Genomic DNA, 24,786 nt, shown 5'->3' with positions numbered 1-24,786 from the left:
CAAATCCTACAGCAATAATTAATTTAATATAATTTAATTCCTTTTTAAAAATATGTAAGCAATGCTCTGTCTATCCTAAGGGCCTGGCGCCCAGACACAGGTATCCAAGAAAAATCTTTTGAGGTTAAGCTATCATAAAGAAGTAGTTAAATAGGGTACTCAGATATTTCTTGCTTAAGAATGATGTTACCTGCACGGGAAGGACAACATACTGGAGAATTGGTGTAGGCATTAAGAAACAGACTGCCATGTTTTCGCATGAAATTTAGAAAAGGCAAAGGTACTGTTTCGTTTTCTGGGTGAAATGTCAGCCTTCCATCCTGCACGTAGAGGGAAAAAGTCATGTTGGGAATTACTCTGGAGATTAATCAATATAACATTACAAATTATACTGCAATCCCTCTACCATAACAGTCATCTCAGATGTTCTGGATGTAATATACTTTTTTTCATCTTCACTGGCAGACACCAGCACAATTAAAAAAAAAAAACAGTATTCCTCCATACATGTATATATTACTACAATTCACCAATACAATTCAGCAAGATCTGTAGTACGTAATTTTCCTGACTGTGATATCAGTGAGACTTTATGAGTAGTTCCAAGGTCAGCCCTGTAGCCAGCCTTCCTTGTTGTCGGAAGGCAGAGCTGGGGTCCCAATCCCGGGGAGCTGGATCCCGGAGAGTTGGGAGAAGAGTATTCGGATGGATGGCAGAGGGAAGGGGGAGGAACTTCCCCCCTTTGGAGCGAAGACGAAACAGAGGAACTGCCAGTGATAAGGTCGCTTAGCAACGGGGAGCCTGAGCCCTCCCTGGACATTCTCACGCCTCCCCCTCTTTCAGGCTCAGAGCAAGAGGGGGAAGAGGGAGGGCTGCTCACAGCAGAAAAGCGGGGAGGCAGTTTACCATCAGCCCCTCCCCTATCCCCCATCCTGGAATCGGAAACTTCAGAAGAGGAGGGGGTGATGCTTCCCCCCTCACCGCGCACATGCAGACAGCTGAAAAGACAGGAGAGAAGGGGGGGAAGGCGGGCAGTACCTGAGGGGCAGTTAAGGAGGAGCGAAAGATTGCGCGCCCGTTTGGCCCCTTCTTAAAGAACAGGCGGGAAGAAGTCCCTTGCTCTGTCAACTTTCTTCCAATGCCGCAGGACCTGTATCTCTGTATTGCTTCATGAGAAAACGCAGTCTTTGTTTGGACATTACCCTAATAAAACACGAATTAACTACAACTGCTGGTCTGGTTCCTGAGTCACATCCTGGGCCTGACACTTGTTAGGTGGGGCAGTCACATGTCTAGGTGGGGCATTTGGCGGAGGAGGTGTATAGCACCAGCCAATCCCCCCCCACTGGTAGAGAGGGTGTGATGTTCCCCCTCACTCCTCCTCCATCCAGAGAGCATGTTAATTCAGATGAATGGATCTGTTGAATTGCCCCGGGTTGTGGAGTCAGAAGCAATTTTGGGTGGAGTCGGTATAAATGTACCGACTCTGACTTCAACACAAAAACTTATAATATTATAACAATATATGGTAAATATATCATTTAATACTTTTATTTTATACTTTTTATTTTTCAGGAAAAATATTTGTAATTTTGATTGACAAATTTTTTAAAATATAAATTCAAAATGTCAAAGAAGATTCCCATGAAGTCAGCTGTAGTTGAGCATTTCACCATAACTCAAGATGGAAAGCATTTTGTGTGTCAGTGTATGACACAGGACTCAGATGAAGACAAATGCTGTGATGCCAAGATCAGCGCATATTCAGGCAGCGATAAAAACGATCCTAGGAGAGCTAATTTAAAAAGACATTTACAGCCCTTTCATCCAGAAGTATTCAAAGCTGTGAATGAGAAAGATAACAGCAAAAGCAAGGAACTAATGCCCAACACTTCCAGCCAAGCAAAGGATCAGAAAACTTCCAATTCAATTGCCTCACCATTTTTTTTAGAGATCCCCAGGAATGCCAGATTAAAAAGCTTGACTTTGCTTATAGCTACTGTCCCCTTTCTTCTGTGGTCTGTCCCTGTCTTCTGATTCTTCATGAACTGAGCTTGGCTTTTATTTATTTACTTATTTATTAAATTTATATCCCACCCTTCCTCCCAGTAGGAGCCCAGGGTGGTTAACAAAAACACTTTTTACATACAGAGTTTACAAAACACAGTTTACATACTTGCAAAATGTATCATTTGTAAAGCAAAGACAAATCTTTACAAATGCATTAGGTAGCTCAGCTTTAGATTCCACCTGAAAACCAAACTTGTCCATGGTAGAAGTTTAAGGAAGGGCAAAGAGCAAATAAATACTACAATTTGTGTTTGCTAACGCCTCGAGGGTCCCTCCTTCTAGTCTTGTTCCTGGCCTTTAGATTTTTCTTTCCGTTGGACAATCAAGGGAAAACTTTTTAACTGGCTGCTACATAGAAGACAAACTAAGCAATTGGAAACTAATTGTGGGATTGGAATTTTTTTACTGGTTGCTGGGGGGGGGGTTTGTCTAGAAACCCTGAAAAGGCCTCATGAGCTGCACACCTTGAGAATCAGAAATTAGGTCTGAGTTATAGCTTAGGTGTCCAGCCAGCTGGCTAGCTAACTGTAGTGTACACAGCAATATTTCTGTTCCTCTAGGGCTGTCTTCATTCTTTGCCATAAAGTAATCAAGAAAAAAGAAAAAAAATAGCCACTATGATGGTGAGTATACTGCTTTAAAAGAGTAAAGGGTAGCCATTTTTTCAGATCACTTTATATTACCTTTTTATTTCACCCTTTAGCAATAAGCAACCAATTCTGCTCTACTCATTAATAACTGCAGAATAAACAAACTCTTACTTCTTACTGTAGGCAAACAAACATGCTTTTTGTTTCTGGCTGGGTATACAGCACCACTGAAAATGAAAAACAGAGCAAAAGAAAGTCCAAGAGGTGGAGTATAACTAATACTAATACAAAGTTCTAATATTTAACTCTTCAAGAGTCACACAGACTGTTTTTGTCAGGATTATTTAAGCAATTATAGGGTGATTTTGATCATGAAAAATGCACTCTCCATCAGGGAGTCTTGAGACTTTTCGAGTTTGTTTTCCAGATGATGCTTTTATTGTGCACTCACCCTGCCTTATTCACTGAATTTTTGAGAGGGTCCTATTCTTAAATTGCTCCCATTCTTACATCAAGTTATCATTCTTTAAATGGAGGTTGTCATTGTCTGTCATGTCACAAATTAAAAAGAAGACAATTTCTCAAAAATAATCTAGGAGAGGCAAAACACCCAGCGGGGGCAGCACCCCCATCCCCCCCCCCCGCTACAGGCCTGTCCAAATGGTTCCTAAGCAAGAACAGGGGCATGAAAGCAGTGACTAATTGCTCAGAAGACTTTGTTCCATGTTGGTTAAAAGCAGTTTTGTAGACTTAATTGTTTGCAATAAGAAACAGTGTGAGGTATGAGCCAGACATTTGTGGGATGCCAAGACAGGTGTTTATTGTGGGATCAGAACTCCTCATGAATGCATTTTTTGTGCAGTGTTCCCACAATTTTATTATTTATTTATTAAATTTATATCCTGTCCTTCCTTCCAAAGAAGCAAAATGCCAACCCACATCCTGTCTGCCCTATTTAAATATTTACTCTTTCTGTGAAATTCCAACAAATAAAAACAAATTGCCAATGACCTATTTACAAATTAAGTCCCTGTGCAGAATAACCCTTTGTAGAAGTCTTATGTGCCTTTTATTGTATCCTGGCAAGCAGCAATTTGATCTGTGTTCAGGTAACCATCACTTAATAATAAATAATAATAAATTTAATTTTTGTGTCACCTATCTGGCCGAAGCCACTCTAGGTGACGTACAATTCAATAAAATACAATAAGTACAGAATAAAATACAATGCAGTCAACACTAATGCAGGCATAAAACTATGTAGGGCAATCAGTAACAATTTTCATAAAGACAATAAACAATCACAGAAAAATTAGCCCACCCTGGAGGTCCCAAAGGCCTGTCCAAAGAGCCAAGTTTTTAACGCTCGGCGAAATGTATCCAGGGAAGGGGCATGGCGAAGATCAAACGGGAGGGAGTTCCAGAGAGTGGGGGCCACCACTGAAAATGCCCTCGCTTGTACCAGGGAAGGCTGCAATTTTCTTTTTCACACTTGAGCAGCACTTTCAAGCTGGTTCATATTCACTACCACATTGGAACAGTTCCAAGAGATGTTGCAAAATGCCTCACGTGGAATCTATGAGTCTTTAGTTGTGCTGGTAAGCACCCTAGCTACACAAAGGGCAATTTAAAGTAGTTAGGGTAACTAATTTTCCCACTCTTCTCCTATCATGGCAGCATAATCCTTTTGGATAATAATCTTGCAAATAGTGAAATCCTATGCATTGGAAGTTAAGCCTCATTGTGTTAATGGAATTTATTCTCAGTATAAGCGTGTATAGGACTGCATATGAACACATCCCCAAATTAGTAGGTGAAAAATAAGATTTGACGTAAGCTATTTTCACTCGCGATGCAATCTCTCCGCGCTTTATTGCACAGTTCTCTAGCAGGTGAATGGCACCTCCACGTAGAAAGAGAAGAGGCAGAAGGCTCCAGCAGGGAGAAGTGGTGCACAGCAGCTTGAAAGTGTAGACATTTTATATCACCCCGCTTCACGTTCCGCACTGGAAAGCAATTTGCTCTAGGCAGTTTTGCTTTTATTCTGAAAGTAAAATACTTACAAACGAATCGCACATCACTATCACAACGTTAGGCTTCCCACAACTGCTACAACTGTCATCAGTGTTGAGCAGAGGCCTCGCCTTCACAGCTCCCCAAATACCGAAGGCCGGAAGCAGGAGGACCAAGGCGACTAGATGTTTTGTAGCGGGTGCGTGTTTCCTAATCTCCCTACCAGTGCCCATTTCGGTCAGATCAGAGGCTCAATGGGGCTGCTATGCAGAGCTCCTTCCCAGGCCGCACTTCTTTTCATCCAGCTGCCAGCTAGACAATGAATCACGACACGACTCTTGAATAACCGGAGCGATGCATCCCACTGTGTACCCGCTGATCCCTCCAGAAGCGGAAGATTATGAAGGGCAAGCGGCACGGTTAATACTTCCCGCAACAAATTTATCTGAATCAGGGGAAACTACAACTCCCATCATACATGTCGAGAAATAAGCAGGAAGGAAATAATTGCAAGGCCGTCGCTTTCGGAAACGAGTGCTTCCAACAGGGAGACTAGAGCTCTCAACACGCCAAGGGTAAGGAGAAGTAAAGATGCATCCTTTCGGGTGGGGGGGGTGTCAATTTCGGGTGTCGAACTACAACTCCCGTAATGCAACGCCACCGGGAGGGTACTATGTTGTAAGAGGACTCTCATAGAGTTGGTGATAGAGATACATTTCCACTGACTGAAGGCGGGGATTGTCTGATGCCATTTTTTTCTTCTCCTGCGAGGTAAAATTGAGCAATGGAAATGAACTGCCTTCAAGGCGATTCCGACTTATGGTTGACCCTATGAATAGGGTTTTCATGGTAAGCGGTATTCAGAGGAGGTTTACCGTTACCTTTCTGTGAGGCTGAGAGGCAGTGACTGGCCCAAGGTCACCCAGTGAGCTTCATGGCTATGTGGGGATTTGAACCCTGGTCTCCCAGGTCATAGTCCAACACCTTAACCATCCCAAGACAGCTGCCGGTATGAAATAATGGAGAAATCCGAGATTTTAGAGTAAGTGTGCCCTAGGGTGTCCCGCAGAGCAGGATGATCCTACCCCACAAAAGTTGAGAGAAGGACAGGAATATATGCTCCTTCTAATTCAGGCCTGATTGCGTGTGCTAATAAAAACTAAAGGTGCAAGCGAGTTTCCTTTCCTACAGAATAAAACGATTCACCTGCAGCCTGCTGTTTTACGCATTTACCGGACTCAGTGGGACTTACTTCTGAGAAGACCTATAGTGTATGGTTTACGAGTTACAGTAGGACTTCAGAGGTCAGAGTTCAACCCCCCACTCTATCATGAAGCTCATCTTAGGTCAGGCACCCTTTTCTCAACCTAATTCGCCACCTCACAGGGGCGTTGTGAGGATAAAATGGTGTGTAAGTAGATTCTACAAACCATAAACGCCACCTCCAGCTCCTTAGATGAAAGGGGGGATATAAACGTAATAAATATGTAAATGTGTATATATGACTCCAGTCCCAGAGTATGGTCTGAAGGCATATGAAGCCACCACCTTGATGTTGCTGAAGTTAAGCGGACCTGCGCCTGATCATTTAGATAGGTAACCACCCGCTTATCTCCTTGGGTTCCCTAGCAGAAGGTTGGATATAAATATTAAAACGCACTCACAATGGCTATGAATTATCAGTGCTATCCGATGCACGTTTACTAAAAAAAAAAGTTTTATAATATTCTAAATGTAGCTTTATCGCACGAAAGCGTGTTTAGCATTGCAGCCTCAGGCTACAGGTTTGAGGCAATCAATCATAAGCGATAGTGTAAAATCGATACGAAATATGTATCCCTTCAATATCGAGGAAATTCGTTCTGAGGAACCATCATTCCCTTCGCCATGCCGAAGGTGGACTTGGACGTGCGATTGACAGCTACGCGCTGTTAGTTTTACGTCATCGAAAGAGGCGGGGCTATAAAGAGCGAATCCTTCGCGCGTGCGCATGGCAATAATAGCTGGCGGCTTCCTGTGGTGGTTATGGTTGAGGTTGGCGACAGCTGGTGAGTGACATTTTATGCTTGGCTCCGCAGCGAAGGCCTATTTCTACTGCTGTGCCGGTTTTTGCAAAGGGCTAGGGGTGCAGTGAGTCTAATGCTTCTTGCGCTGGGGCAATTGGAGGGGGCGAAGAACTACGTTAGGCTTAGGAGTTGCCAGCGGTTGTGGTCTAACGTTAACTAATCTGGGGTATCTCTCACAGCTCGGTTGAATGGTAGTGAAAACAATCTGGTATCAGCCCATATGCCTTTGGTTTTAACCTCTTAATCTTCAATCCCAGCTGTAACCAAATGTCCATTATTTCACTCCCTACCCGTATTTCTCACTTTCCACTCTCTGCTGTTTTCCCTGCTATGTTTTAGATTTAGACTGTAAGGTCCTTGGGGGCAGGGACCTGTTTTTTTCCTATCCTGTGTAACTCTCTCAAGAGTGTAGTCATCTGGGGTCTCAGAGGATCTTAGTCCCCTTACTTTTTGGGGAGAAGGGTCCCGGCAGGATTCCTATGTCTCCAGCATCCTATAAGCGAATCAGCATGAAAAAGGAGTGTGTTAGCCCCTGAGAAGAGTCTTCTAACATGCTTCCTTGTCCTTTCTTGCTGACTGAAGCCAATCGGAGTGAAAGGAGCTAAGTCAGCCACTGAGAAGTCTCTTCTCAATAGCTAACACTCTTTCATGTTTATTGGCTGCTGCTGTTGCGGGAGAGGACATTAACAAGGATCTCATCCTCAACCCAGCAGCAAAAAGTAGGGCCATGTCTGTGACTATCATGAATTTACTACTACACTACTGCTCTGTATGGTACCATGGCCACTGCTGGTGTGTTATAAATATTGATGATGGTGCTGTTAATATAGTGAGATTGAGCTATGAATCCAGAAGACACCATTTCAAATCTTGCCTCCCTTATATTTTTTTTGGGGGGGGAGGCAAGTTGCTCATTCTCCCCCTGCACACCAGATATTAACCCTACTTGGGCATTCTGAAACATGTGGCAATACCTGTATGAGGGAGGAACGTAGGGTAATATTTATCTCTTACCATTGGCCATGATGGCTAGAGCTGATGGGAGTTATAGTTCAGCAGTGTGCAGAGTGGCACAGGTTAGCCACTCCTGTTCTAAGAGCTTCTCAAAACCCTCCTTTTCTGTAAGGCATTTAGCAGCACCCCTTAAGTTTCCATATTCTAATTTGACTAAGGGTAGAAACACACTCACTGTTTTGCCAGTTCCAATGTGTCTCCACCTCTCTTTTCTGAAATGGGGGCACATGATGCTAGTCAAATCCGCCCCCATTTTACTGTAACACCTGGTGGGAGCAGCTTGAGTGCGTTTTTTAAAAAATTCAGCTTCAGAGAGATTTTGTAACTAATGGACATACCATCCAGTTTACCCTCCAGGTGTAGCTAATGGAAATGCTTTGATCTGACCACTAGTGTGTTTATGGTGTAAGCCTAGGCATGTGTAATTAAATTAAGCATGTATTCTTTCTCTGCCTCTATTATCTCTCCTGCATTATGTTTTAGATTGTAAGCTTCTTAGGGCTGGAACCTGCCCCCTATCCTTTTGTAGAGTGTCACACACACTGATAGTGCTTCATTATTAATGCTACTAACATAGGCTACAGTGCCAGCCCTACTACTGGGCAGAGTGAGGTGGTCACCTCTCATTCCTCCTGAGGCCCCAAACTTCCCAGCCATTCCCATTTTCCAGAGGCAGTGATGATGCTTCTTGCTGGCCTGTGCTAGCTGATGGTCTCACCTAGTTGCACAATTTCTCCTAATACCTCACGGCCAACTAGGCCAGCCAGCAATTATCATACATGCACCTGTGTTGCTCTGCTCATATGCCACATATTGGTACTACTGCTACTACATTTTAGCATTTGTTTGAATGGGCGAGAAGGAGGCATCGGGTGGAACTGTTAGCCAAGTGGCAGTGAGGTGTTGGAGGACAGAGCTATCTGTGTGTACACTACATGGCCTCCCCCCCACCCCCATACAATAAAGGATGCTGTCCCACTGTCAGTGTTGGAGTAAGATTCAAATGCTAGTCCAGTCAGCTTCTACATGTGGAGTGGGGGCACATCCTTACATCCCTTTGTCTCAAGTCAGCAAAATGTCCTGGGTTTGCCCCGACAAGTTAGGATCACCATTGTATAACCATAAACTAGAATGAAGGGCAACATTCACCCCTTTGCTCATTTCTAATGACTTGATTTTGTAGCTAGCCTTGAAATCATATAGCTCAAGGCTGTTTATTGTCAACCTCTTTCCCTGGGAGTCTTGAGGTGCATAGATTACAATTTTAAGACTGGATTATATCCAATGAATAGCCTTCCATGAGCTCAAGAGCTTTTGACCTAATGGATCAACAGGTGCCTGCTAATGGAAGAGAAGGGCAGGTGTTTTTTGTCAATTCCCCCTCCCTTCTACAGCCCCCAGAGCTCCCTGAAAACCCTCCAGAACAGATTTTTCAGGGACATTAGAGATTGCAGAAGGGAAGAGGAATCAGCAAAAATTGCCTTCAGTCTTCTTCTGTTAGTGGATGCCTCTACTTGAAGCAACTGTACAAAGAGCACCACAAATTGAATTATCTACTTGGGCAACCCTTAGCTTGAAATGTGCTTCCCTGAATTTCCTGAGTAAGCCTTGAGAAATTCAGTTTGTGATCACTGAGGATTTGCAGTGACTTATGGAGGAAATAAAGATATTTGGGTTACCCCTATATAACTTCTAAATTGATTAAGCAAAGAACATATTCCTGGTAATTTAAGGTTGCACATGTACTTAGGTGTACGTTTTATTGAACTCAGTGAGACTAAACCCGCATAAGATCATTCTGCAGAGAGAGTGAGACAAATGGAAAATAAAGTTTTCATACCAAAATAACCCAAACAAAAATAACTAGTACACTTTGTTTCTGTTCATTAATGTCAGCACAGATACTGTGTTGAGAAATCTGTTCAAGCATTGTCCATAGTAAAAGTAAGGAAATGTAGCTATATGACTCAACTGGTGGGGCTCATGTTGATCCTATATGACAAGGTTAATTAGTGGTAGGAATAAATAATATTGTACCATAGGCTTGTTGCATAATTTATCTGTCATTTTGGCAAGAAGCAAAAATACAATGAAAAATAAGGGATTGAAATAAATGTTGAATAATGCATTAGCCAAGCATGTTTCCCACTAATCAGTAAATGTCTTAATAGTATTTATTAATACATATATGGTAAACAATAAAATCCTCCATATGGCTTGGTATATTACAGTCCTTTTCTTCCATTACATTACCAGCAGTCATGTCCAACAAGGAAGTCAAAGCAGCATTGAAAAGTGCCAGAGATGCTATAAGAAATAAAGAGTACAAAGAAGCACTGAAATACTGCAAGGTAAGTAGCACTCAAATGTGCCTTTAAGCTTTCAGTGTGTGAAATTTTGCCATCTCTGCATAGTCATCCTTTCTGATACTCAGGACTTATCTTCACTGTACCTCAACCTTTTGTGATACTAACGTATCTTTCTGTCTAGCTCAGTAGTTCTTTATCTGTTGCTTAGTTAAAAGCTAAAGTCATGCCATAGTGTCATTGTCTGTTCCTGCCCTGTTAGTGAGTGCTTGGCTTTTTTGCCATCTCATAGATCAGAACATACGGAGTTGCCTTATACTGCACCACATCTATACTGGTCCACCTTGGTCACTACCAACTTCTCTTATTGGCAGTGATGCTCTAGGGCAGCCTTTCCCAACCAGTGTGCCTCCAGATGTTGTTGGACCACAACTCCCATCAGCCTCAGCCAGCATTGCTAATGGTCAGGAAAGATGGGAATTGTAGTCCAGCAACATCTGGAGGCACACTGGTTGGAAAAGGCTGCTCTAGGGTCTCAGGCAGTTTTTTTTCCTTCAGCCTTGCTTCTTGAGATCCTTGGAGCTGTAAATGCTTGGGATTGAGTTTGGGACTTTGGACATGCAAAACATATATATGCCTTACCATTGAGCTTTGAGGCCTTTTAGACACGACAGCTTTAGATGCCACAAAGCTATCCCGAACCTTTTCGAAAGAATAACAGACAAATTGGGATGATGCATCTGTTCTGTTTTCTTTCTCAGCTCTAAAATGATTTATTGATTTTTGCATATATATACATATTAGACCACATGTTTCAGTGTTCTTCACTTGTCTTCTTGTAGGCTGTATTGAAACAGGAGAAAAATAACTACAATGCCTGGGTATTTATTGGTCTGGCAGCTGCTGAGCTGGAACAACCTGATCAAGCCCAAGGTGCCTACAGAAAGGCTGCTGAACTTGAACCAGGACAGTTGCTGGCATGGCAGGTACGTAATGGGACTATTTCCATTTTCCATATTACATGGGTTTTTGTAAACTTGAATGAGTAAAATGCAGTTATTTTGCAAATAATGTTGGATTCAAGAATGGAAGGCCCTACATAGGACCATCATTTGGGCATCTTAAACACCCCTCAACTGCAAATTACAAGGCTAAGGTTTTTTTCTGTCTTGCTAATGCCTCATTACCATGTCTCCTGATAATTGCTCTTTATCCAGTGCAGCCTACTGGTATTGTAAATATCTCCTCTCCATTTTCCTATCTAGAACAGACGCAGAACCCCTGACCCACTATCCTATACGTTGTAGGGAACTTCAAAGAAGCCAATGATAGGGATGTAAAATGAAGAAGAGTGATGTTGCACTTGGGAGGCCAGAGTGCGATACTGTAGGATGCTGTAGTGCAAGAGAGAATGTACAAGAAGAGGCAGCTGAAATAGGCCTTTATCATAAGCAGAGCTTTAAGATAGGAGTGGCTGAGATAAGGTGGCTGTATCTGCCCCTCTCCCCTCCTGCAGATTTTTATTTTTTAAAAAAGAAATTTACCATAAATATGTTACTGTGATGTCAAAAAGTGTGTGTTATGAATGTAATTGTGATTAACCAAACAGAGGTTTTTATTATATTAACAAAACGTTTCAGCTTCCGCCTTCATCAGCTGCCAACATACAAATGCTGTTACCAAGGTGGCAGTTATAGAGCTTTGAGGATGGAATGCTCAGAGGGGCTTCATTTGCAGAAGCTAAGTAGTGGTGGTACTGTCCTCCAGGTTCAGGCCATGTGGTGCCAATGAGTCCAGAAAGTAAACTCTCTGGACACATTGGCACCACATGGCCTGAACCTGGAGGACAGTACCACCACTACTTAGCTTCTGCAAATGAAGCCCCTCTGGGCATATATATATATTTGTTCTAAATCTGTTGTGATTTCCCGCGCCCTCCAGAACAGATTTAGGAGGCATTTGGGGAGAGGAGGGAGGAAGTTTAATTGCTGTCAAAAGTGGTTGTGCCCAATTTTTTTAAAAAATATTGTTTTGCCCCCAGAGGATTGACTGTGGGTCAAGACCCTCAGCCCAAAAAAAGGTTACTCACTCCTTCTTTAAGACATTGAGGCTTCTCATTTAAGAAAAAGATGATTGAAATACAGACTTACAAATTATAAAAGATGGAGAGAATGAGCTAAAATTATTATCTGTCTCTCTTGCATTATCTTCACATGGTACAATGTCTTTAGATTTACCTTTAAACATTAGCTTGACACTTTCGTTGTTCTCTGGCTTCATACATTTGAAAGAAAATTAAAGTTAGCCTCCCAGTTAAATACTTAATCAAATGTTAAATTATACAGCCACAAGAGTGGCTGAATGCTCTAGTCAACATGGATTTTTTGCATTCCACAATGTTAAATTGAAAATATCCCTCATGCCATTCTGATGCTTCCCATAAGCTCATTTCAAAACAAAACTTTACAAAACTTATAGTCCTGAACTCAGAAACGCTTGCTTAACAACTCTCTAAATTTTCATGGTGATACACAAAACAGTCAGAGAGAATCGAGAGTTCAGTGTGTAAAAAGAGAGGAAAAACCCAGACCCCTTTTGGACTTTTTTCTGTCAGAGTTCTCATAATTTGTTGAAATTAATTAAAAAAACAGCCATGCTCACAGAGTATCTGTAATCCTATTACTGACCTTGCCCCATACTCTGACCTTCATATTCTGCAGTTTAAAAGTCAAAAAAATGCCTGGATGTTTTTTTAATTAATTTAAGAAATTTGCATTGAACTGAATGATAGTGTCAGGCATGCTCAGTAAGAACTAACTGCGGGCTTCCCCCAGGCACCTGGTTGGCCACTGTGAGAACAGGATGCTGGACTAGATGGGCCACTGGCCTGATCCAGCAGGCTCTTCTTATGTTCTTATGTGTTCTAAAAGCAAGACTCCCAGCTGCTGGGCTTGCCTAATCAGGGCGCCACACCCACACCAGACCTTTTCCAAAGAATCCTGGGAAGTGTAGTTTGTGAAGGGTGCTGAGAGGAGACTCTTATACCCCTGACAGAGCTCCAGTGGCCAGAGTGGTTTAATAGTCAGCCACTCTGACTGAAGCTCTGTGAAGGGAACAGGGCATCTCCTAGCAACTCTCAGTACCTTTCACTAACTACACTTCCCAGGATTCTTTGGAAAGAGCCACGACTGTGTAAAGTGAAATAAAGGTCTGATGTGGATGTGGCCGGGGCAGCTTTGGTTTAAATTTGGGTGGGAGGCTACATGTGCCTGCTGTAGAATAAAAAGGTGGAGGAAATGCTGAAAAAGAATGATACTGTTCACAATGTTTTCCTTTTGGAAAGGAAGGGGCTTCCCTTCTGCCCAGTGCCAACCCACCCAATCTCCTCCCCTCCTCCTTCTTCCCTACCACTCCCATTCCTGTCCTCCTCCCCCCCCCAGGTCAGTTTCACCTATCCTAAGTATGATTGCACAGGAGTAAATCCCATTGAACTCAATAAGCATGCAAATGATCAAGCCTGCCCTCCCCTCCTCCTCCCTTCTATCCCCTCCCTCTTGCCCCTTCCCTCCCTCTCCCTTCACCCTTCCCTTACCCCCTGTCTTCCTCCTTGCCCTCCCCTCCCCCCTGGTCAGTTTTACCTACCCTAAGCATGATTGCACAGGAGTCAATCCCACTGAACTCAATAAGCATGCAAATGATCAAACCCCTCCCCGCCTCCCCTCCCCGCCTCCCCTCCCCGCCTCCCCTCCCCGCCTCCCCTCCCCGCCTCCCCTCCCCGCCTCCCCTCCCCGCCTCCCCGCCCCGCCTCCCCGCCTCCCCTCCCCGCCTCCCCGCCTCCCCGCCTCCCCGCCTCCCCGCCTCCCCGCCCCGCCTCCCCGCCTCCCCGCCCCGCCTCCCCGCCGCCGCCCCGCCTCCCCGCCGCCGCCCCGCCTCCCCGCCACCGCCCCGCCTCCCCGCCGCCGCCCCGCCTCCCCGCCGCCGCCCCGCCTCCCCGCCGCCGCCTCCCCTCCCGCCGCCGCCCCGCCTCCCGCCGCCGCCTCCCCTCCCGCCGCCGCCTCCCCTCCCGCCGCCGCCTCCCCTCCCGCCGCCGCCTCCCCTCCCGCCGCCGCCTCCCCTCCCGCCGCCGCCTCCCCTCCCGCCGCCGCCTCCCCTCCCGCCGCCGCCTCCCCTCCCGCCGCCGCCTCCCCTCCCGCCGCCGCCTCCCCGCCGCCGCCTCCCCGCCGCCGCCTCCTGTTTGCCCCTAACCTCCCTCTTCCTTTATCCCTTCCTCCTCACCTTCCAATCTCCTTCTTCTCCCCTCCTTCTCCTTTCTCCCCCTTCCTCCTTCCCTCTACTGTCCCCTCCCCCTCCTCTTCCCCCATGGTCAGTTTTACCCATCCTAGCCATGACTGCATGGGAGTAGATGCCACTGAACTCAATAAGCATACAAATGATCAGACCTGCCTTTCCTCTCTCCTCTCCCTTCCTCCCCTCTTCCTTTTTCTTCCTCCGCTGCCCACTTCAGGCCCCCCTCCTCATGGTCAGTTTTACCTATCCTAAGAATGATTGCACAGGAGTAAATCCCACTGAACTCAATAAACACATAAATGATCAAACCTACCCTCCTCCTCCCCCTTCTGCCTGCTCCCCTCCGCCTGCCATCTTCAAAGATGGAGAATTACATTTTCGTATGTTTGTTGGTGTTCTTCTTACTTTGCTTCTTTTCTCTGCTACTACTGTTTCTACAGAGAATCTAACCTAGAAAATTATATTTCTCTCATTATTTATCCTAGAAATCTGTGTCAATCTGTGACCAGCACAGCACATGTCTTGTTTCTGTTATATGGGCTGATTGCAGGTGTTGCCACCGCTTACCATATGCCCAGAGGCACATGTTACCCAATTCTTCCAAGCTACACAGCAAGTGGATTGGACTGTGAAAGACCTACCCAAATTGTGTCAGAGAGGAGGTCAGGTCTCCTGCTCCCCTGGTGCATTCACTATAGCTGCCTAATTTCCCTGCTTTTTAAAGTTTGATAGAAATATCTGTTGGCTATAGGTACATTCTTAAACCTTAAGGCTTTTTGCCTATTAGTGAATTTCCCTGCTTTTTAGTTCGGGAAGTAAGAAATGGGATCCTGTGCAGGTTTGCTGAGTATAGATTCATCATTTGCATGCTTATTGAGTTCAGTGGGATTTACTCCTATGCAGTTATGCTTAGGAAAGGTGAAACTGACCACAGGTGGAGGAGGATAAGGGGGGGAGGGCTGGAGAGGGGAGAGGGGAGAGGGGAGAGGGAGAAGGGGAGAGGGGAGAAGGAGGGGGGAAGGGGAGAGCATGTTTTCAGCCTGCTGTGCTTAAACTCCACTTAAGGAAAGGTGCGCATGGTCAATTAAAAACATAGAGCACACCTAGAAATTTGCTAAAATATATTTCATCTCCCATTGTTTTATCTTGTGCAAACTGAGACACTCCTCATGTCCATTGGAAACTATTCTGCAGAACAGTCAGTGCCATTATTCCACAATTGTTTTTGGAGCTATTTTTAGTGTTGCAAAGTGTTGCTGTACTTCACTTGTTTACAGAAATAGAAGCAAAAGAGAATGATAGGAAACTTCACTAAAATTGCAAAGTAAATCCAATATATTTAAAGTGACTATCTGAACTATATCAACTGTTTTAATATTGTTGCTTCCTCCCTGCTGAAACAAGATCGGCACAGCACATGTCTTTTTTCTGTTATTTGGGCTGATAGCAGGTGTTGCCACCACTCACCATATGCTCAGAGGCACATGTTACCAAATTCTTCCAACCTACACAGGAAGTGGATTGGACTGTGAAAGACCAACCCAAATTGTGTTTGTATTTTGACAAATTTGTAGGACAGCACAATATCTCAGAGAGAAGATCAGGTCTCCTGCTCCCAGGTTATGAATATGGATGCAATAGTTCTGACCCATGAGGGATATACTTCAAAAGTAATGTGCTTCACTTTTACCTAGGGCTTAGCAAATTTGTATGAAAAAACAAATCATACAGATGTTGGAGAGGATTTGGTTACTGTTTACCAGAAACTCCTGGAACTCTATGAAAGGTAAGAAATCAGCTATTTTACAGCATTTTGAAGCAAACTTCAATTGAAGCAAATATTGTCATATTAACCATGGAACAATCTTTTATCACAACAGTATGCATAGTATTCTTATATAATATATATTTATATGTTTCTGCAGAATACAAAACCCTTCCCAACTTGTGAAAAAAAAGTCCTTGTTCCCTGATAGTTTTTTTTGCAATTTTATCAACATGACAGAAAAGTTGTCCATGAAAAATGGTAAAATCCATCCTGGTGTGAAATTTTGTCCATCTATTTGTTACTCTTGTGGGTGTTTGCATGAACCTTTATTTTCCTTTTGAATCACTTTACCAGTGTGAATACAACCATTAGAAAACTGAGAGGAAAGAGAGGTAATAGGCTATTTATCCCTTCAGTCAGGGGAGAGACTCTTTGCTAGGAACTGCAGTTGGAAAAACCAAAAGGCTATCTTAGCCTTACAATGGCTTCAGTGCCATTGTAACAGCATCTGCTAGTAGACCTAACCTTTGTTTACCTTGAGAAGCTGTGTTTTGAAGGGGGGATGCATTGGGACTTCGTTCCATTACTTTTTCCACAGCCGGCCCCCTCCAATCCGCCACCCACACCAGGGCGAAGGAGGAGGCAGAAGGGGAGGGGGCTTCCCAGCCAAACCATACAGCAAAGCCTTCTGCAAAGCTTCTCCGAGCAGGCGGAGGAGGAAAAGGAAGAGGAGGTGCAACACCGCAGGGCAAGAGACAGGCTGCTGACAGAAACCGACAAAAAGTCTGCCTATTTCCAGAGGGGAGAGGGTTGGAATTAAGCAGATAATTGCCCACCCCAGCCTACAGCCTGTCTCTTGCCCCACGGGGTGACTCTTACTCTTCCTCCTTCCTGGGCTAGCACTCCTGAGGAGGATATTGCTGTGGCCTCTGCTATATGGATGTGCCGGGGGGGGGGGGGCTCCTGCTTTCTCCTTCTCCCTGGTAGCAGGGTAGTAGTGGTGGCAGATCTGTAGCGGCACAGTGTGAGTGTGTATGTGAGGGAGGTGGCGTGAAGGGACTCTGCACTTGAGAGAAGCTTACACGGGAGAACGGCGGCGAGGATGACCATGACGGGGTGAGAGAAGGAGTTTACACAGGGAGAGAGTGGAAGGCAGTTGCAACCCCAGGAATGACTATTTTGACTTCAAATCATCCAGCCTAGGAAGGAATAGGATGTTGTGCTTGCTTCTTGGGTTTTTTACTCCCTCCCAGAGATGATGGATCAGTTCAGGTTTCAGAAGAGGAGGAGGGGCACATTAGTTACATAGCATTCAAAAGGGATGAAGAATTGTGCCTTTTCTCTCTGTCTCTTAAAAAAGAGGCTTTAGAAGTTTGTGAGATCTTCCTGCCTTCTCCCCCCTCCGATTCCCTCCTCCCCATGCATCTGAAAGTATTCTTGACAAAGCATTACAATTTGCAAACACAAAAGGAAAATGGGTACTTCTTGCCTTGATTTGTTATATGAGCAACAGATTATTCAAAGTAATGTCTTCCCTTCCCTGTCAAACTCGGCCCAGACAAAATTTATTCTCTCCCCCTCTCTCTAACAAATCTAATACACATTTACCTGGGAGTAAGTTCCATTGAACCCAATGGAGCTTACTTCTGAGTAGCATGTATTGGATAGCAGCCTAATCTGCTCCCTATTGGGAATGGATGCTGCTGCTGTGGGAAGAGCAAATGAGGAAGCCATTTTCTCAGCTAGAAAGGCAACAACACCCACATGTTAAAGCTACCTTGGTTTACCTGGGACTAAGCTTCATTGATCACAGTGGGGCTTGCTTATAAGTAAACATGCAAATGATTGGGTTGCATGATACTATAGCAGATTTATCTTGATAGAATAGGTTGTTAATTTCTTTCTTTGGCTGGATTGTATTACAAGATTAGAGATAAGAATGATAGTTAAAGTGAGTTAAGGTCATTTTATTATTCTAGGTACATAACCTTGGGGTAGAGAAAGCATGGAAGGATCTTTCAACAAATGAGCTTCTAAAACCACAATATGCTTTTTAAAAAATTCCTTGATGAAAACAAGCTTTAAATGGGGAAGGGCCGTAGCTCAGTGGCAGAGCATCTGCTTTCCATGCAGAAGATCCCAGGTTGAATTCCTGGTGTCTCCAGGTAGGGCTGGAAGAGACTCTGGCCTGAAACCCTGGATTGCTGCTGCCAGTCAGTGTAAACAATACTGAGCAAGATGGATACAGTATAAGGCAGTTTCTTGTCTTCCTCTCTATCTTCCTAGACTTGCTTAACTTCTTTCTTTAATATACTGAGAAAGAGTTGTCTCCAAAAAAAGAAAAATAAAAGTTATGTGTAATAGTCTCATCTGACAAAGGCAGACAGGCCTATGAAGTCTTGACCAAAAAAAGCCTATCAGCCATGCAGGGTGGTTTGTCAGAGACTTGGCAAAACTCCTATTTGCTGTCTATGTGAAATTACAAAAATGCAGGTTATCAAATACTTGAAGGCCCCAGTACTTGGCTGGTGAGTGGTGTTTTGCGGAGAGGGGGATGATTATCTTACGGAAAGCTGATGGGTAATTTTGGGGCTAAGGAAGTATCTGTGTGCTGGTGAATAAAATGGGAAGGGATCCATCCATGAGGACTGAGAGGAGAGGGTGAAGCTTCCATACCACATCATGGGCTATAATCTTAGAAGGGGTGGCAGTGGGAGGTGTGGCATAACTCACAAAGGGACCCTGCACTTCTCAATTTGCCACTATGCTACTGACCCCGAGAACTTGATTGGAGACTTATTTCTCACTGTGTAGGACTGAAGGAAAGGAGATAGGCATAAGAAAATAATAGAGATGTGAAGGCCTGGGAGGAAAAAAAATGGAAAAGATAGGGGAAAGCCTGTTTCCCCCCCCCCAATTTTTCTGGGTATTCACATCTCTAGGGTAGGAAGGATGAAGTAAGCAGGGAGTTTTAAAATGAAGTGGGAGGTAGCAGAGGCCAAAGGAAACCAACCTGTGCCAGGGACAGCTTGGGGGGTGGTGGCAGAACAATCAGGGGGGAAGGGGGAAGGAGATTGCAAAGGGGCATCTGAACGGGGGGGGAGAGGACTGCTGGAAGCAGAGTTCACAGGCTGAAAGTGGAGAAAGAAAGGCCACCACTGAAGAAGAAAAAATTACAAAAGAGCAGATTGTTAAGCAATGTAAGTTGATATAGTATGTTAACTGAAGCTTCAGTTAATGGACAGAGCTATACAGTAGGGCAGGGAGGAAGAACATAGAACTGTCAAGTCCTGATACCTACTGCGTTCAAATCCACCAAGGCGGAAGGTGGAGGTCAGCTGAAGGGAAAAGAAGCAGGCAGCTCTAGGGCTGGTGTACTGTCCTGTCTTCCCAGGGTGTGTTGGGGGGAACAGGAAGGCTTTGGATCCAGAAGATCCAAAGCCTTCCCTTTTCCACCCCCAACATACTCGTTTCCCCTCCTACTGCTATTGCAAGACTGACAGAGGGAATAAGACAGCCACTTCAACAAAAGGAGACCTCCATGGGCAGACCTCCTGCTCCACCTGCAGATCTCCACCCATGAAAAAGATTTACAAAATCCTGTGTCCCCTGGGACCCCCTCCCAGCCACCATCGGATTGACTCTAATACACATTTTCTCTTTTTTCTAGCACTGATAAACAGAAATGGTGTGAAGTTTGTAGAAAGCTTGTGGAACTGTATCAGCGAGAGAAAAAATACATCCAGGTTAGTCACTATCATGTTGATCTTAATTGTGATCAATGTTTGTAATCAATTTCTTTTGTAAAACCAATAAATTTTTCCTATGCAGAAATGTTTACTAGCTTTATAACTTCACCTGTTTAGGCATCTCTGGGGACTGCTTGCCCTCTGTTTTTTTTCAGTGGAAATTCCTTGTTTTGGCCTAGTAAGGATTGCTTCCTGTACCTATCCAGCCCTGACGTTCAAAAAATGTGCTACAGTTCTGGCCACAAGCCCGTGGCCTTAACAATGTGATTTTAAGATGTTAAGAGGTGGCTAACTACTGCCAATGGGTTGCGAAACAAAAAATTAATAGGAATCAAATTAGAGAAATTTTATTCTTAAACTTAGACATAAGTCAGTTTTGATTACTCATCCCTGTGCAAATAAGTTTTGTCCCAAATCATGTTGTACTTTTGTTCATAATTGCACAGTAAGGTTTTCTCTGAGGACTTTTTCTGACACTGGTTCAAGCAGTGGGAACCTTCAGCCATGGACCTAATTGGCCCATAAGGCTGGTTTTCCATAGGCATGGCCACCTGCCCTACACCTGACATCATATATGATAGTGGACAGGTAAAGATGTGGTTCATTGCTAAAAGAAGGGGTTGCGGGCACTGCCAATCAGCTGATTGGTGGCACCTTTGCCGTCATGGTTTGATTTCAAAGGAAAATACTTCACCTAACATCACTGTGACATCAGATGATTGACAGATTGGCCTGTGGAGGTTGGGGGAGGTCAGGATCCAGCCTGCTGGTCAGATGCAGTTCCCCACCTCTGCTCCAGATTTTAGGGATTAAATTAATTTCCTAGTGGACATTAAGAACATCAGTGCCTGTTATTGTTTCAGTGAGTCTGCAAAGATCCTCCTTTAATTGGTTATTCACACGTTTACCATTCAGGAAAAGTTCCCAGCAACATTAAAGTTTCTCCTTGTAAGTTCAGTTTGTTTAATTGTTTCCTGATGAGCATGAGTATAAGAACTAGTGATTAATAGCCTATTAACTGCCCCTTGAATTGCCTCAGTGTCAGCTTGTGTCCCCACAAGGGCGTGGAGGCACCAATTACTAATTTTCTGTATTCCCCCCCCAATTTTTAAATAACAGAATAGCAATATTTTGCTGTTTAAAAAGAAAAGAACAAAAAAATCCCGTGAGTGGATGCCAGTCCCCCTTTGTGAAAACAAACAATTGTTCCACTGTCAAAGTCTATTCAAGAGGCAACTAGCAGGCTTTTTATCACTATTCCACCACTCACTATAAAATTGAAGTAAAAAGCAATAAAATGGGCTCAATCTGCAGAAAGGGTTTCGAGGCAGAGTCATAAAAGCCTCAGTAGTGCTGTGCTGTCCATACTAGCCAAAGCTGGTGCTGCAATTGCATTTTATTGCATGCACAAAAATGGTCACAAATCAGGTTTGAAAAAATAAAGGAGCACATCATGGGAAACATTAGAATAAAATGGACTGATAGCAGCATTATCTGGATGCTCCATAAACGTGACTAAAAAATGGCAATTCAAGAGGGAAGATGTAGTTGTGGAAGCAATCAGTGCTAATACATCTTAAAAGGTGTGGGAGATGCCACCCACATCATACAGTTAAAAGAATTTATATAGCTGTGTGACTTGGTAGACAATAGTAGATAATACTGTGGAGTCATTTTATACTAGTACTTTATTACTTCTGACATCTCAGTTAAAAGACATTCTGTTGATCTCTGAAATTGGAAAATGTCTTCAAGTGTGCTAGGAGTCAAAGATGGAACATCCCTCTGATTTTAGAAGCCATTGAAGCTTGACTGGTTTTCTTGACAGGTGGCTCGAACTTGGCACAAGCTAATAAAAATAAGACAGGAAGAAGGTGCAGATAAAGCTGAGCTTCATCAGTTATGGAAGAAATTGGTCCAGTTACTGGAAGAAGGCACGCATCTCCAGGATAATGAAACACGGCAATTGGTAAAGGTTCTTCCTCTGGTTCAGCTACACTATTTACTGTTTTTCAAACCCTTGACATTTATACAAAGTTCAGGACAATGATTCCAGCTGATTCTCAGAACAATCTTGACCAGTAATTCAGGATTTCCATTTCGCAGATGGGAAGTGAGACTAAGATACAATTATTCTCCCAGGACAACCTACTTGAATCTGTGACTAAATTGGGTGTTGTATATAATAAAAATAATATGGTAGAAATAGTATACTGGCAGTGTGACAGCGTAAGCAGTAATCCTACTTATATTATAACACATAACCATGTTGGGGCATTGGGATAATTTTTTCAGTTCCCTCTTTATGTGCTTTGGCTCCTTTGCTTGAGCTGAATTGTTTTACTAAAGTTGGTTTTTCTCTGAATGCGGTGTATGTTTGCTTCTGCTCTGTTTTTGAAACAGACCATCTAGATGCAGTGGCTTGTATGTAGAGTCATAGTTGAGCTCTGAAAAATCTGCTCTGCAAATTGACAGCCGAAGCTCACTGTGGATGATTCCAATTGACTAGCGCTTGCAATGTCATAAAAACATTCTACTTTCCATCCCAGAGCAGTTTTGCAAGTGTTTTTAAAATGTTTGGAACATTTATTTATGGGTGGGAATGTTGATTTGAAAGCAGAACCGTTAATTTTGAAGTTATTAATTGCAGCACACCAAATAGTAGTACACATGTGGAAAACACGTGGTATAGAAGTATATGGAATATAGCAGAGTTAGATAAAACTGCACATGATCTTTGGTATCTGCAAGGTAGAGTAAAAGCAGAGGCTTTTGATGCCATCTGGTGAAAATTCATTATATACATAAATGAAAATGATTTAAATGGACAACTGTCAGTTGCTGCCAGAATCTTTTGGTTTTCATAATGAATTTAAGCTAATAACATGCTGTAATTTGTTTTATTTATTAAATTTATATCCCACCTTTCCTCCTAGAAGAAGCCAAGGGTGGCAAAAAACACATCCTAAAAACACTTTAAAAAAAATTAAAAACAAAAAACTTTAAAACATATTAAACAAAATGTCTTTAAAAACATATTAAAACAAAGCATCTTTAAACACATATTTTTTAAAAAAACTTTAAAAACATCTAAAATAGTAATTCCAATACAGACTCAGACTGGGATGAGGTCTCTACTTAAAAGGCTTGTTGAAAGAGGAAGGTCTTCAGCAGGCTCTGAAAAGATATCAGAGATGGTGCCTGTCTAATAGTTAAGGAGAGGGCATTGCAAAGGGTAGGTGCCACAACACTAAAGGTCCGTTTCCTATGTTGTGCAGAACGGAACCCTGATAAGATGGTATCTGCAGGAGGCCCTCTCCTGCAGAGCGCAGTGATCAACTGGGTATATAAGGGGTAAGATGATCTTTCAGGTATCCTGGTCCCAAGCTGCATAGGGCATTGTACATCAAAACCAGAACCTTCAACTTGGCCCAGTAGCTAATGGGCAGCCAGTGCAATTCTTTCAGCAGCAGGGTATGTTAGCAATACCCAGCCCTAGTGAGCAGTTGCACCACCAGATTTTGTACCAGCTGCAGCTTACGGATCAACCTCAAGGGCAGCCCAACATGAGTGCATTACAGTAATCTAACCTGGAGGTTACTAATGCATGGACAACAGTGGTCAGGCTATCCCGGTCCAGAAACAACCACAGTTGTTTTACCAACCGAACTGAGAAAAGGCACTGCTAGCCACTGAGGTCACCTGGGCTTCCAGCTACAAAGATGGACCCAGGAGCACCCCAAGACTACAAACCTGCTCTTTCAGAGGGAGTACAACCCTATCCAAAGCAGTCAATTGACCAGTTATCAAACTGGGGAACCACCAACCCACAGCGCCTTCACCGTGCTAGGATTCAGACTCAGTTTATTGGCCCTCATCCAGCCTATTACCGAGTCCAGGCACTAGTCCAGGGCTTGCACGTCCTCTCCTGATTCAGATATTACAGAGAAATAGAACAGGGCATCATCAGTGTATGAAAATATTACATATTTTGATTTGTAAGGCATACTTGCTGTCTACGTTATTTTGATCATAATGTGGATAATAATTAAAATAAAATTTATTTTTTAAAAAATGTTTAAAACATTGATGAGATGAATGTATAATGAATAAATGTCTATAACCCTTTTATTGAAAGTGTGGTCAGTCCACCCAGATCATGCCAAGTGTGTCATGCCAGTTGTAAAGCTGGCAGGAAGTCAAGCTTGCCCTGCAGGTGAAGGACCTCCTGATTTATTTCTAAATGTTTTGACTGCCTTTACCCAAAGGCAAATGGGATTATAGTGAGCTGTGTTTCTGTTTGCCTGTATGTCTTCTATTACTTCCAGTCATAAGAATAAACTTCAGGTGCACTCCTGTGACTCAAGATTGCAATATGGGAAAGTAAGCCACACTGCATGTTGGAAGGGAAAAAGCCAAACAGCCATCTCTGTAACGAGAGTTCTCGCATTATTGGTTTGGTGACCTCAGGATCAAACCGTGATGTGTTCTAGGTGTAGCTACAAGTTTTGTTTTCCTGAGAGCTTTTATTATAAGGAAAAGGAATCTTGAGGGGAGCACCAGTGGGGGCTGACTGGCTTGGAGAGGCTGCCCAGCTCTTTCCATGCCAGTTGTATAATCAGAATTGGCCTCCACAGACTCTGTTCCTACTCATGAACATGGAGAAAAGATGCAGTCCATATATTGGGGTTTTTTTTCCTGTGGGTAGGAAAGCAGCTTGTGGCGGAGGGACAGGAGGATCCATTTTAATAAATGGCTAGCAGGAAATTTCTGACAAATGGCTCACCAGCCCTTCCCTCTCCTTCCCATGGGTGGACTGCCTTCAAGTTGATCCTGACTTATGGTGACCCTATGAATAGGGTTTTCATGGTAAGTGGTATTTAAAAGGGGGTTTACCATTGCCTTCCTCTGATGCTGAGAGGC

General features: G+C 43.6%; 2 protein-coding genes across 9 annotated transcripts in view; one reads left to right on the top strand and one right to left on the bottom strand.

Annotated features, from left to right (window-relative positions):
* Window positions 1-5,271, bottom strand: part of ARSK (arylsulfatase family member K) — a 37,854-nt gene extending 32,583 nt beyond the window's left edge. Inside the window, exons 1-2 of one of the 2 annotated variants that reach the window (XM_061622459.1) lie at window positions 4,724-5,271; window positions 191-320 (exon numbers count right to left, since the gene is read on the bottom strand). In XM_061622459.1, coding sequence (XP_061478443.1) covers window positions 191-320; window positions 4,724-4,906 — 313 coding nt within the window. In that variant the 5' untranslated portion in view covers window positions 4,907-5,271. The remainder of the gene's footprint in view (window positions 1-190; window positions 321-4,723) is intronic. The other variant, XM_061622464.1, reaches the window with a different exon arrangement.
* Window positions 4,935-24,786, top strand: part of SKIC3 (SKI3 subunit of superkiller complex) — a 68,874-nt gene continuing 49,022 nt past the window's right edge. For 2 of the 7 annotated variants that reach the window (XM_061622354.1, XM_061622337.1), the window contains exons 1-6: window positions 6,656-6,721; window positions 10,010-10,104; window positions 10,902-11,045; window positions 16,041-16,132; window positions 19,785-19,860; window positions 21,692-21,832. In XM_061622354.1, the coding sequence (XP_061478338.1) occupies window positions 6,664-6,721; window positions 10,010-10,104; window positions 10,902-11,045; window positions 16,041-16,132; window positions 19,785-19,860; window positions 21,692-21,832 (606 nt within the window). In that variant the 5' untranslated portion in view covers window positions 6,656-6,663. Of the gene's footprint in view, window positions 5,249-6,651; window positions 6,722-6,781; window positions 6,804-10,009; window positions 10,105-10,901; window positions 11,046-16,040; window positions 16,133-19,784; window positions 19,861-21,691; window positions 21,833-24,786 lie in introns of those variants that run through there. The other 5 variants (XM_061622375.1, XM_061622365.1, XM_061622346.1 and 2 more) reach the window with 5 other exon arrangements.

This window comes from Rhineura floridana, chromosome 1 (assembly GCF_030035675.1).
Source record: "Rhineura floridana isolate rRhiFlo1 chromosome 1, rRhiFlo1.hap2, whole genome shotgun sequence".
NCBI lineage: Eukaryota > Metazoa > Chordata > Lepidosauria > Squamata > Rhineuridae > Rhineura > Rhineura floridana.
This window is presented reverse-complemented; position numbering and strand designations above follow the sequence as displayed.